Source organism: Onychostruthus taczanowskii, unplaced genomic scaffold (genome assembly GCF_017590055.1).
Source record: "Onychostruthus taczanowskii isolate IOZ18803 unplaced genomic scaffold, ASM1759005v1 scaffold23, whole genome shotgun sequence".
NCBI classification, from domain to species: Eukaryota; Metazoa; Chordata; class Aves; order Passeriformes; family Passeridae; genus Onychostruthus; species Onychostruthus taczanowskii.
Window position 1 is genome coordinate 3,206,582 of NW_024499573.1, and position 13,575 is coordinate 3,220,156.

The 13,575-nt window shown below is 38.2% G+C and overlaps 1 protein-coding gene across 3 annotated transcripts in view; it reads right to left on the reverse strand.

Annotated features, from left to right (window-relative positions):
• Positions 1 to 12,809, reverse strand: part of ORC5 (origin recognition complex subunit 5) — a 61,691-nt gene extending 48,882 nt beyond the window's left edge. Inside the window, exons 1-7 of one of the 3 annotated variants that reach the window (XM_041405520.1) lie at positions 12,766 to 12,804; positions 10,767 to 10,822; positions 9,847 to 10,030; positions 8,373 to 8,465; positions 6,301 to 6,498; positions 2,720 to 2,794; positions 313 to 424 (exon numbers count right to left, since the gene is read on the reverse strand). In XM_041405520.1, the coding sequence (XP_041261454.1) occupies positions 313 to 424; positions 2,720 to 2,794; positions 6,301 to 6,498; positions 8,373 to 8,465; positions 9,847 to 9,957 (589 nt within the window). In that variant the 5' untranslated portion in view covers positions 9,958 to 10,030; positions 10,767 to 10,822; positions 12,766 to 12,804. Of the gene's footprint in view, positions 1 to 312; positions 425 to 2,719; positions 2,795 to 6,300; positions 6,499 to 8,372; positions 8,466 to 9,846; positions 10,031 to 10,766; positions 10,823 to 12,683 lie in introns of all 3 variants that reach the window. The other 2 variants (XM_041405521.1, XM_041405523.1) reach the window with 2 other exon arrangements.
• Positions 12,810 to 13,575: the final 766 nt, after the last annotated feature.

The window sequence follows — 13,575 nt, forward strand, 5'->3', positions numbered from 1 at the left end:
CAAGCCAACTTAAAAACTGACCACGTTTGTGGAAAAACAAACAATAACCATCACTAAAAAAACCCCAACAAAATCCACCAAAACCTACATTGATTTGAAGAACCAGCAAATGTAATGGAATCAAAACATCACTTTGAGATGTTCTGGCAAGTGGAAAAAGACAAGACCTTTACAGGTTGTGTGAATATAGACTTTTACATTCCAGTAGCTATTACATATTCTGGGTTCTGCAAAAGGCACACTGATAAACCTTGAAAAAACTTTTGACAGTGTTATATAAACCCTGAAAAGCAGATTAAAAAATTAGTTTACCTATGCTGTAATCTGGAAAATACATGGTGAATGGCTCAAAGCACCCAATGCTTGGACGGAACAGTTCCCACACGATTTCACTGAGCAGAACAACTGTCACATTTCTGTCAGTCTACACAGGGAAGAGAAAAAACTGAATGAGAGAGTGACAGGCAGAGAGATAACAAAAAAACAGTGCATGTCAGAGCATCAATGAGAAAAATTATTATTGTGACTTTTCTGTTTCATAAAAAATCATTAAATTTACAGTTTATTTCTATACTATTAATTTGCATTAAAGCTTCAGCTGGCCTAATCAAGCAGATCATACAGTTGCAAATCTTTATAAATATATGATATCTCTCCAACCCCTGCCATTTCACTGACATGTAAGCTTTCTGGGCTGAGACACTACCAAGTAAATTCCACCCCAAACTTAAGAGAACATTTTACTTAAACACAGATTTTCAGAGCAAACAGAAGTAGTTAAAAAGCAAAAAGAAAGCTTGGTTCCAGAGGTGCTGGGTTATCTTGTACTTTACTGAAAAGGCAATCTGGTCTTTAAAGACAAACACATAGACATCCCAAAAGAAAAATATAATATTACCTGTTTACTCTCCCAACTGTTTTACTAGTTAACAACAATGGAGCTGTTCACAGTAATGTATTTTTGTAACCGAGTTTTTATTGACAAAACACCTGCTTCAGATGGGATGTTTTGATCAATAAGTAACAAAATGCTTCATATTAAAATAGAATTGTGTTATTTTGGTCACCCTTTAAAATATTATCTACTTAATACAAAGCTAAAGCTAACTGTGAACATGATGCATCATTTTCCCTCTTTGCAAAGTTTCTGCAACCATACCAAAAATTCTGCCTAACAAAAGATGCTTTTAAATATGGTTCTTCAAGAAAGACATTTGAAAACTATTAAGGCACCTCCATAAAACAAAAGGAAGGGACCTGATCGAATTGACAGTGCTGTGAATGACTTGAAAAGACAACTAAATGCTATTCCCTTCCCTGAAATGCAGTGAAAATCTTTTTTTTACTTACTTTTCCACTTCTTGGTGAAGTGGCACCCACCCATATTCTTTACTGTTCCTTGTTTTTATGGAACATAAATATTTTCTTTGCTTCCAACAAGAAAGTATCTTTCTGCATTTCTTTCAGTTGGTTTCCTCTCCCAGAACTCCTAATGTTTCAGCTGACAGAAGTACTAAGTTATGTTCAGTGCACTTTCTGACTGATCATTCAGCATGAAGAACTTCAGTACTTGCCACCACAATCCTCAGAGAAATCAAGCATCCATGACCTATTCTTCAGCAGCAGCCCGCCAGTGCCATCATACCCTTCACTACTACTGGTGGCTTTCCTGGTCTCCTTTCACTCCAGGAAAGGAAGAGATGCAAGAGATTTGCTCCTACAACATTGCTCTGCAACACTGGCTGCACAACTGTTTTAGAAAGCCTCAGTGCAGAATCTAAGCAACTGGAATATCAGCATTCAAGATAACAGACTTGTTTGGAGGTTAGTTTTGAATCTGGGAGTGTTCCTCTGGCATATACAAGTCTTAATCTATGGGGTTTTGATCCCTGAACAGCAATTACAGACCCAAGTTTGCCTCCCCTCCCTGCAGAACAGGTTGTTTCTGCTTCAGGGGCAGCCTAGTCCAGAACATGGGCAGAGCAGACAAAAAAAGAGAGAAAATGCACCAGCTGTCAGGATTAAGAACACAGCTGTGAATCAGTCTTCATTCAGTAGAGAAATCAATGTGACCAGAAGATTAAGAGCACCACACAAAAGCTTTGAGATAACAAGCATAATTTCAGCTATTTACATGTTCAGATATTTCAAAGTACCAGCAACTTATGGTTTTGTTTTCAGTTTCTTTTCAGGGAATGTACCATTTTTGCTTATTTCAAGGCAAAAGCTTTGATGCTTCAGAAGTGAGAAAGGAAATCACACTGTGGTATACTCCAATCAGAAACTTACTGAGGCACAGTTCCAGGAGAAGTGTGAGAAAACTCTCTAGCAAGTCAAAGCACATTCACAGCTGCTGAGCTGTGCAGCTCCAGCCAAATTAGACAGCTGGTAGTCTCCTGAAAACCCCATTCTTAAAAAGACAACCTAGAAAAGAGAGCTACATATCTGACATGAGCCTCCAAAGATTCTACACATCAGACACTGTAAATGAGATACCATTAACCACAACTTATCTGTCTAATAAAAATCTCCCAATATTTAAATTCTAGTTTGGTTTCTAGTTTTGACCACTGTTCTGGGGGACTGAGGCTTAATTTTGCAACTTTTCTCACCTAAAGAATCACTTATCTTTATCTGTGAGCCTGGATGTACAGGTACCACATGTTCAGTTACTTTCAACAGGCAGGACACATATGATAATTTCTTTCCAGACACTCACCAACTCTTGAAGCCTAAGAAATGCTGGCAGGATGTTTGCTTCCATTTCCCTCAGCTGTTCTGCTCTATCCAGAACCTTTTAACAAAACAATGATATTATATAAACAAACTCAACTCCCACTCTCACATGGATTTAAAATTAATTCTTAGCTGCTGGAAACTGAATTGGAGAGATTACTGCTTCAAATGTGCTCCCAGGAAGCCCAAGCAGCTCTGCATCTAAAAAAGCATACAATCCCTAGACATGCACTATTCTCTTATGGTAGGAAAATTATTATTTAAGTCCAGTCAGGACTATCACAACAAAGCCACAATATCCTTAACAACCACTGAAAACTCCATTTTCTCCAAAAATTCTTATGTTTCAAATTTACATGTAGTACAGTGGCACTGTAACTACATGCTTACTCTAGAAGAGTTGCCTTTTCCTACTATTATTTTTCAGAAACAAATAATAGCTGGTATTCTGAATTTTGAGAGAAACTGCTCTTGCCATTATTTGCAGCCTAGGAATTTACAGGATTTATTGTATGCAAACTTCACACAGCAGTAACAGAGGTAGCATATGTACAGCTTAAACGAGAAACATCTTAAGCAAATAACATTTTGGAGTCTGAAGAAAAAAAACAGAAGCATGAAGACATCCATTGTTACTCTTTGGTAAAAAAAAAAAAAGTGCATTTCCAGCACACCTAAAATCTTGACAAGAATGAAAAAAGAGCATAGAAACACATTTCTTTTATGGCTTATTTACTACTTGCAATATAAATATATTTTCTGAAGCTCGTTACTTCTTTGGAATTTTTGCTCTTGAGATAAAAACTATAGGCCCACAGAAAACTATATTTTCTGTCCTATTACATATCTTCTCTCCATCAAAATCTTACATCATCTATCATTTCTGCTGTCCTCAATAAGGTAAAGAACTTTATGTGGACAGCCAAACATTTTCTGAAAATATTATTTCAGAATCCCACCACACAAATCTGAAAAAACTATCTCTGCATCAATATCTCAGACTTTGTGAATTTATTAAAAACTACCATATATGATTTCATATTGATATCTGCATTTGGTTCATGTAATAAGTGACTTCAGGAATGAAGACTGCTTTACACTACAGACCAAAGAGTGGCTATGCATTTTTACTAATAAAATACTGCTTATTGGACCCAGTGACATGCAGCTACCAAACACAAAGCTTTAAGGTCTTGACCTAAGCATATCACATTTTTAGTTAAATGGGAAACTACAGTTCCTACTTACAGCATAAAAAATACACTGTGACCCTGGCTTGTGGAAAATGTCAAGTGGTTCATAGCAACAGCCATCCCCCAGGTCTATAAATCTAAGCCTTATTTCTTGGTGTCCATATAGACTTGTCACTCTTCAATTTTTTTAAAAGGCCTATACTTTCTAAAACTGGCTGCTCACTTACATTAAAAAAATTAGCTTGATACTTCTGTATCAAGCTAATAAAGTGCTACATATTGTAAATGTAGGAATGACAACAAGTTACATCTACTCCAGTTTTTCAGGTAGTTAAAACGAATAAATTCATTTTTCATAAGTAATCACAAGCATTCAGCACCTATGCTTGGGTTAAGAGAAACATTTAGAATCCTTTGCTCGAAAGTAAACATTTATCTTGATTTACTCTGAGTTAATTGAGCTGAAATATTACATTATTTACTACTGAAATGAAATGGAATAAGTCAGCATTGCCAGTTTACGTTACCAGCATGCTGGTCTTCCATCAGTCTCAATTTAACCACTCTACAATAAATCCAGATGACATAGGTTAATAAACACGAATTGATTTCTCCCATTCCTGCCTGTTCCCATGCAGAATGTAACTGAAATACTAATTTAATACCTAATTCTTCCAAGGCAACAACTATTTTCATGATACAATTGAACCTTTTTAGTTATTTAATGCTTTACTTTCTACAACCATTGTTCAAGAACTTTCTAATTTTCTGTGTGATGCCAATTTTCAAAGAATACATCAAGAATTCTTTACTGATGCAAAATAGTTTTTAATCCAAATACTAATCTGAAACAAAGACTTTACTGCAAGAAGTATTATGTGAAATACACTGAATGTTATTAGAGAGATAAATTTTGTGCTTATGGAAATGCTGAAGAATGTCAATATCACTTTTGTGACAGTAAGCTAAACTACTTCTATTTATAACTTTTTATCTGTTTTAAGTGTTGGCACATTATTTTCTTCATTCCACGTCTAAGAAGCATATCAAATTTATTAACCTTGTGACCTATTGGAAACAATGAGATAGTACTGTTTCCATTAAACATGATACGAAGTTATTTAACTCAGTGGCAAAGTATTTTTAAATGGGAATAAAACATATTTAACTATAGCCTGTGAAACAGAATGAAGAATGTTCAGTATAATTATGAACTTCTTGTTTGACTGCAAAAAAACCCTAAAGCAGTATGGGCACATTGAAAGCTTAATGACCCTGGGTAATCACACTGCATGTTTCTCACAGCAATCAATCTTAACCATGTTCTTGTTTTCTTAAATAATCAATTTCAACTCTTTAAAAAAAAAAAAAACTAAATTCTTACTGCTGGCCTAAAATTTTGGTCTTTTAAAAAAAAACTAAATTCTTACTGCTGGCCTAAAATTTTGGTGTGAATATTCTGCAGGTTCACACTATATATATATACACACATTTACACATCACTAATGCTACAGCTTTCATATTGTCCTTCCATCACACCTCTTGTATGACTGCAATTTGTTTCCATGTTCATCTCTCAGCATACTAAATGCTGTTATAGTCTGCAAATTTTGACTCCTTTATGTAGTTAAGATTATCACAGTAAAAAAACCTGAAGACCTAAACCAAATCAGTATTACCTTGATTCAATCGTTCCAGCAACCTAAATTCTGATTATTTTTCCTGCAATCTGCTATTCATTCCACTTGAGCATACCACCAATTTTTTCACTGCAGTCTTTTTTTTTTTCCCATCTTAATTTTAAAACTATAGGTCCTATCTCTGAGGGCCACAAGTGCAGCTGAAGATGTAAGATCTAAAAAGCATTTTTACAGAGGAAGTTATGCATTTTAGTTCCTTAATATTATCCTTAAGTTCTATTCCAGCAAACCAAGCCTTGTCATTTGCATTGTCCATGTTCCTTTCTGCCCTGGTCCCCACCTCTGCTTTCTCATTTGTGATGCTATTTTCACAAGGAAACAGACAAGCATTACTTAACTACTAATAAAACAAATATAGGCGCTCCATATTTAAAGACTTTGCAACACTATTACACCCCCAATTTAAATGTGTGATACAATTTATGTTCATTATTAGTTTTGCTATACAATTTGTGTGCAGGAAAAAATCTAAAATCAGGAAGAACACAGAACCTCACCTAAAGCCTGTAAGCCAACAGAAAGAATCTGTCAACAGGTTCTGGAAGAGGTCTACTGAGAAATTGAGTGCAAACTGCTCTATAAGGCACACATTTCACATACAAATTATCAACAGCCATTACTCACACCCTTTTAGCAGGAATGGGACTGGACATGAAAATGAAATTACTTACAATGTACAATGTTTGATCTTGAAGCTCCCGACTGGCCACAGCTTGTTTAAAGAGACGAACAAAGTCATTCAAAGTATCACAGTGCACAGGAGAGGTCTGCTCTGCACCAGAGGAACTGCTTTGCAGCTGGATGAGAATTTCTTCTAGCAGAAGTCGTGATGTGAAGTATTCCACACAGTTCACAAACACATGAGGAAGCTGAAGAGAACAAGAAAAATTATACAACTGCTTGGCTTTTTCAGTGTAAATACTCCAGAAAGAGTTCTCTTCCATATGAGAGAACCAAAGAAACCATACCCTGCCAACAGAATATAGTGCAAACAAGTACCAAAATAACTTGTTAAAAAAAAAGGTCAATTATGTACCTAGTCAAAATATTATGTATCACAAACTGAAGAAACAGCTGATGAATCTTCAAATGGAAGTATACCTTCTAACTATGTTTAAACACTGAAGCACAATGTATCCTTTAACTATGTTGAAAAATTGTCAGCAATACACAAAGAGAAAACCAAATAGCATTTAGCACAAAGACATTTAGACAACTATAAGACATTACAGTATCATAAAATGGTTTATTATGAATTACAGTGTCTAGAAAACACAGACATCTCAAAGAAAGTAATCTCCCCAGCACACTCCACAGAACTACTGTGAACATTTTTGGCATTCAATGCATACAAATGATAAAGTGTAAGTTTCTGTAACAAACTCATGTCATCAGCATGATTGTGCAGAACATTTTCAGAAAAGCAGATCTTTCCAAGCAAACAGTGAGTGAAAAAAACAGAGTATGAGATAAGTATCAATTTAGTAATATTGAAAATCTACAGTCATTTGTCTTTAAATAGAAGGCACTATAACCCATAAAATAATACCAGTAGTCAAACCTACCTAAGGCAAAAAAAGATCCTTTTCTAGCAACTCTATTTTTAAGACATAGCTTATCTGCACGACTCCATAATCTCTGGTAAGGCATATGCTCTTTTTCACACTGAACGTTAAAACCTCTGGAAAACATTAGTCACTGGGATGCAGGAATGTGCTTGTCTATAACAAAAAAAAAAAATCCAAGTACTTCATTCCAATCTTCCTACTGAAAATACAATATGATTCAGCAGATGTGGGGAAGTGTGGGTAATGCTGGCAATTCACTCACCCAGCATGTAATAAAAAGCTTTCCTATGATTTTGAACACCATTAAAAGGAAAGGGCTACATCACCAAAAAAGCAGCAATTCAAAGTGCTGCACCTCCATAGCAGAAGGAAAGCTGGGTGCCTCAGATGTGATTCACACCAGCACAGGCCACAGGAGACACCCACACACGGCACAAGAAGCTCTGCAGAGAGAGGAGAGAGCTGCTGCCCAAACCAGCCGCTGCCCAGGGCCTGGCATCTTCAGCTGTGGTGTGAGAGGGCAGCTCAGGGCTGTGAGCTACTGTGAAGGCTACTTCATGGAACAGGATCACAAACCCCTGCCTTCTACTCCTCTCCCTCTGCAGAGCTTTTAATGAAGGGGGTTTCTGCATAAAACCTGCAGATGAAGTGATAAGCTCACTCTGGACAAGCTGAAAGTATCAGAGCTATGGAAACACACAAGTGGAAATTTATGGTTTAGGCATGAAGTGAGCACTTGTCATTGGATTTAAATCCCTGAATTTCAGGACTGACAAAGACAGAGGTATTAACAGATCTAGATGGAAATTTCTGCAATGACACCCTTCAACTTAGGACAACTTTAAAGCATGTTTTGGAAAAAATTAAAACATGGAGTCAATGGAGCTACTTCAGGCTAAGTAATGGAGACAAGGTGAACAATATTTGCCTCCTTTTTTATCTCTTTTAAACTTTCTTTAAAAAGCTATTATGATTTATATTATATCTCAGTATGCACAATTTCATTTTTTCCTAAGTGCCATAGTGAGTGATGCATTCATGACACAGTAAGTGGAGGAGAAGAATCAGGAAGGCAGAAATGGCTGAGGAAACAAACCCCTTTGAAAAAGCAGAGGCTATTTTGAGGAACCATGGTTAGGAACTGCAAATTCAACATCCATTGTGACCATTCTTACCTGCAAGGTAGTTAGAAGAGTTTTCATCACGTAAGTTTTTCCACTAGATGTATGTCCATAGATGAAGATGGATGGAAAACTAAACTGCTGACGCTAAGGGGAAAAAAAAACAAAGTTGTTGTTTAAATTCTTCTTCTTTTCATTCAACAGATAAAAGATTTAACAATGAACTTTCCACCTGAAAGAAAAGTTATCTCCTAAATTGAGGCATTAAATATAAAATACAGCAATTATTACAGAATCAGCAAGATAAAGGATTATGTTAGATCTTTACTGAAATGCTGGGGGTAAGTTGCAAGAATCAAGTATCACATAACTGCCAGTTATGAGATAAAAACTGCTCGAACAAACAACAAAAACACACACACAGTGGGCTCTTAATTCAAAATAGTTAACTAACTGAAACAAAACCCTGGCAAGCACAAATTGCAAGCCTTACATTGCCCTAGCTTCTGCAAATACTACAAACTGCCTTTCTTTTCATTAGGACCAAAGAGAAAAGAATTAAATGGTGTGATGGAGGAGATGGTAAAGCTTGCTCTTCTTTCACAAGGTAATATTTGATGTATCTATTTATTTAAGGGTCCTGATGCTTTTCACACAGGTGATTATGAAAACACAGATTTTTTGTTTTAATTTCTAAGAATATAAATAAATTGACTTAAAAATGAATACAAAAATAAAATTGACACTTTTTATGAAAAACAATAGTCAATTTATCCAAGATGAAACACTCTTGTGCAAGACATGTAGAAAATTGAGTATCTGTACATTGATCAAGAATTGAAGTATCTATTTTTAAGAAGTTGTTGCCACTATGCTTGCAACACACATAAAACTTGAATACTGTAATTTGATGTTACTATTACTAGTATCCATAACTAAAGACAGAAAACAGATAGTAATTTCCAGTTAGTTATTGAATGTAAGCAGACATTCTGCAAGCAAACTGCTTACAAGTTTGCAGATAAAAATCCCCACTACTTTTTACCACAGCTTTGTGAAGCAGTAACAGAATCATTTAACAAGCCAGTGGTTTCTAACTCTTAAGAATAGCCTCAAAACTACTAAGAATCAGAACAATTTAATGTACTTAGAATTCAGACACTCAGATATTAGATTAACAGGTCAAAACCAAACAGAGTTTCTACACTGACACTGAAATAAATTACCCCATAACTTCAGGTCTAGGAGGAAGAGACTTGCTCCCTGGTACTAACTGGCAAAGACAGAATAGAGCTAGGGCAAAATCAGAATTCAGGGAGACAAAGACACAAACAGCTGTAAGTTTATTTAGGTCCTTCCAGCTCCAAGACATCTTTCAACCTCCCAACATACCAGAAGCTACTGCCAAACACTAATGTTAAAGATGGCAACAAAAGCATGTTCACAAAAACACCCTTAAATTTCTGTTCTCCCCCTGAGACAGCAGAAGGCCTTTGCTCTAGTCAAACACAGAAGACAAGAGCACTACCTCGCCAAATATTGACAGCAACGTGGACACCTGGGATTCTCGACAAGGCACCAAACTCTCCAAGCGAAGCAGGGCAGCTGCTGGGTACGCTGGATGTTCGAGATTCGGCATTTTGATGTTCCTGTGGCTAGTCACCTAAACATGCATGTCCCTTCTCAGGTGAGGAGACAAGAAATAGAGTGATCTGGAAAACAAAATGTTCTCATTATCATTTCCTTCTGTACACATAAAAGGAAGGGGAATTGACAGAAAACCTAAACAGACATTCTAGCACAAGATAAGGGTGTAAGTATGATAAACTTTAAAGACTTGGGTAAAATTGCACTTAACTATGTAATTCATTCTACAGACATTTCCACACCAGACAAAATCCAAAAAAGCAAATCAAAATTGAAAGGTATACATGACATGAACAAATCAATACAAGAATTATCCTGGTTTAGTTAACTGAGAAATTGCAAATTCTAGGTTTATATACAGTTAGAAATAGCAAGAGAATATGTGTAAGTAAAGTAGATTAGTCACAGATCATCACCTTCCTGAACAGTCAATAAACAAGGATTCACAAGCAACAGGAAAGAGGTAGGACACAGGGAAAGATAAGGATGACAAAGTAATAGAGCTCTTGCTTCTAACAGGAATGCTAACCCCATCTTGAAAGGAGCACAGGCATATGAAAAAAATTCACTTGATGGTAAAGACTGGAAATACTCCTTAAAAACAGTAGGAGTCCAAAGCAGGTACATAGAACTAATCTCAATGCCAATCTACCTTTTAGACAAGGACTAGATAAGGAAAAACAAAAGTCTTGATTGCTGTAACACTGGGAAGGCTGGGTTTTAGTGACAGAGTACAGAAAAACACCTCAAAGATATTCTTTGTCTGCACTTCTAAAAGTGATGGAAAGATGGGACTTTTACCTGTTGTGTTGCAGATAATGTGCAGAGAGAACCGAAATGACCCCAACAGCTGGATTCTGACTTTGTCAAACGCAACATGACAACCAAAAAGAAAATTTGGAAGTTTCATTAAGGCAATAAAGATACAGATAATCCTGTCAGTTGGTGAGGTATGTTATAATGACAAAGATAATAAAGCACTCCCAACTGTTTTAAATGTAAGTATTTACAGACAAATGCATTTTGCTGGTTATAAGTACAACAGCACAGGAAAAAAAGATTAGGTTAGCAGAAGGAAATCAGAAATAGCAAGGTAAAGGGAAAGCAAACTGTTCCAAAGGAAAAATGCAGTAGTGGATTGCACTAACAAGAGAGCTACTGGGGTACAAGGAGGTTTGCAGATATAAATGTATTTATGGAAATACCTTAAAATAAAGTTCGTTTTGGGACCAATCTCTGGTAAGCATTTCCATAAATAGACTTGAGAAAATATTGTTTCTTTTATTTTTACACTACGCCTTTGGAATTTTCTAAGGTAAAAGCTGGGATTGTAGAATCAACAGAAAAACAAGTGGAATTCAAGAGGAAAAAAAAGAATATCCCTGATGACGTAAGTAACACGGTACTTGAATTACACCTTCTTGAAAGTAATCACATCACACATAACAAGGACTACAATTAGATATCAAGAAACTAAGTCTGAAGTAACCTGAAAAATAAGTTTATTTATAAGTCAATCACATATTAAGTATGGGAAATCAAAGTAAACCTGCTGCCAGGGGCAAAAAAAAACCCACAATCATCTGTATCAAGCAAACTATTTCCTATACACAGAACCATACAAACAGCCTTTGCCCATTTTACCAGCTTTGAATGGGTCTGTGCATCCCTCCACCACATCTATTCAAAATGGAATGAAGACACAAAAAAACAAATAGCTTCATTAAGGCTGCTATGTAAAAAATTAGCTAGGTATTTCAAGGACGAAAAGAAAAAAATTACGACAGGAGCCTCTAAAGCCAAGGACAAACAAGTGGGGGAAAAGTTCTAGAAAAGGCTGAAAAACTTCTGTAAATTTAAGGGAAAAAAAAAAAAGAAAAAAGAAGACATCCCTTTTGCTCTACTGGATAGATGAGAACAGGGCTTGACTGCGCCCCAAATGCATCTAAAGCCATAAAACACTTCAGCATTTTAAGGTCACTTCCAGGCAAAGTTCCCCCCGGGGAAGCACAATCGCCTGCTGACTGCAGGGCACCTGCCAGCCCCGCCCGCTCCTCACAAACCCTCGCACCAAACACATTGCAGCCCATTCTCACATTTTCATGGCAGGATGAAAACCTACATCTTTACTGGCTACACGTAGGTGTCTAAATCTCCAACCCCATTCACGAGCTCGCAAGAGAAAGGATGCCTAGAGCAACGCGTTCACAAAACAATTCATTTAGATTAAATGCCGATGATAACACAAAGGTAAGTAGCAGCCAAAGCTTGAATTCAGGATGTTCCAGCCCGGGGAAGGTTGTACGTGCGACTCCAGCCAGACCATGAAGGTACCAAAAGCACTTTTCAGCTGAGACCGAGTAAGGCTGTTAAGAGCACAAGTTAAACTTCATGGCGGGACTTTGTGATTTACTAGAACTTCTCTCAACACACTGGTCCCAAAATACCTACAGCTGGCAGCCTTTCCACACTCTAGCATAAAAAATTACATATAAAAATAGCTGAATTTAAGAGATTAGCACGGTTCTGCATCCCTCAGGCCCCACAAGCCCCCTGGCCGGCACGGGCGCGCCTTGGCTGAGGAGGAATGACGACCCCCGGCCCCCATCGAGCGCGGCTTAAGCGCTCCTTCCGCCACGCGCGTGTGAGGCTGAGGGTGCTCCCGGCCTAGGGGCCGGCTCAGCCTGCAGCGGATTTCGATCCAGCACCGAGTCCTACCGAGAAAGCGGAGCAGAAGCAGATCTGGCCCTTCCGCTCCTCACGGCCCTCCCTCCTTCCCGCCCGCCGCGGCTCCTCTCACCGCCGCCTCGCTCACTCCCGCCACCGCTGCCGCCCCGCGCGCGCCGCTGCCCCACCTCCTGCGCATGCGCCGTGGCCACGGCGGGTCCGCCTGGGGCGGGGCGGGGCGGGGCGGCCGTGAGGGGAATTCAGCGCTTCCCCTGCCGGGTGTCCCGCAGGATATTTTATGTTATCCTGTTGGGATGCTCTGCCGCTCACCCAACCGGCTATCCCACAGTATATCTTATGTTATCCCACCGGGAGAGCCGCCGGGCACCGTGCCGCTGCGGGAGCCCCAGGGCTGAGCCATTTCTCCCATAGGGACAGGCACGAGGGTGTTGCAAAATGGGAGACATGTAAACTTAAGAAGGGATGTTCTTTGATCTTTGCGTACTTTGAAATCCAATCAACAGGAAGGGAGAATTAATCCGTGAAAGTCTAACAAGCTCTAAGCGGTGACCAGGTGTTAGAAAGACGAGTTACTTGGTAGAATTGCCGTGTTAAGGTCCAGGGCTGGCCATGTCCCATGATCTCAGACCTCGGGGGAGCTTTACAAGGCTTGGGAAGAAGGATGCTTGTGGACACAAAGGATGCGGAGTTTACGGGCCTCGAGGACAGTTGGCAGAACACCCGAGATAAGCAAAAACTTTTAAAAGCCAAATAAATCAGCTAAATCAGCTCTGACTGGGTAAAATGTAATTCCAGCAGGGGCAGATGGTGACCATGAAGCCGAGAAATCCCCAGACTCAAAAGAAGAGAAAGTTTGAACATGCGGACTAATTAGCATGAGAAGCGAATCATTAGCTAATGAATACCAATTAATAAGAGAACT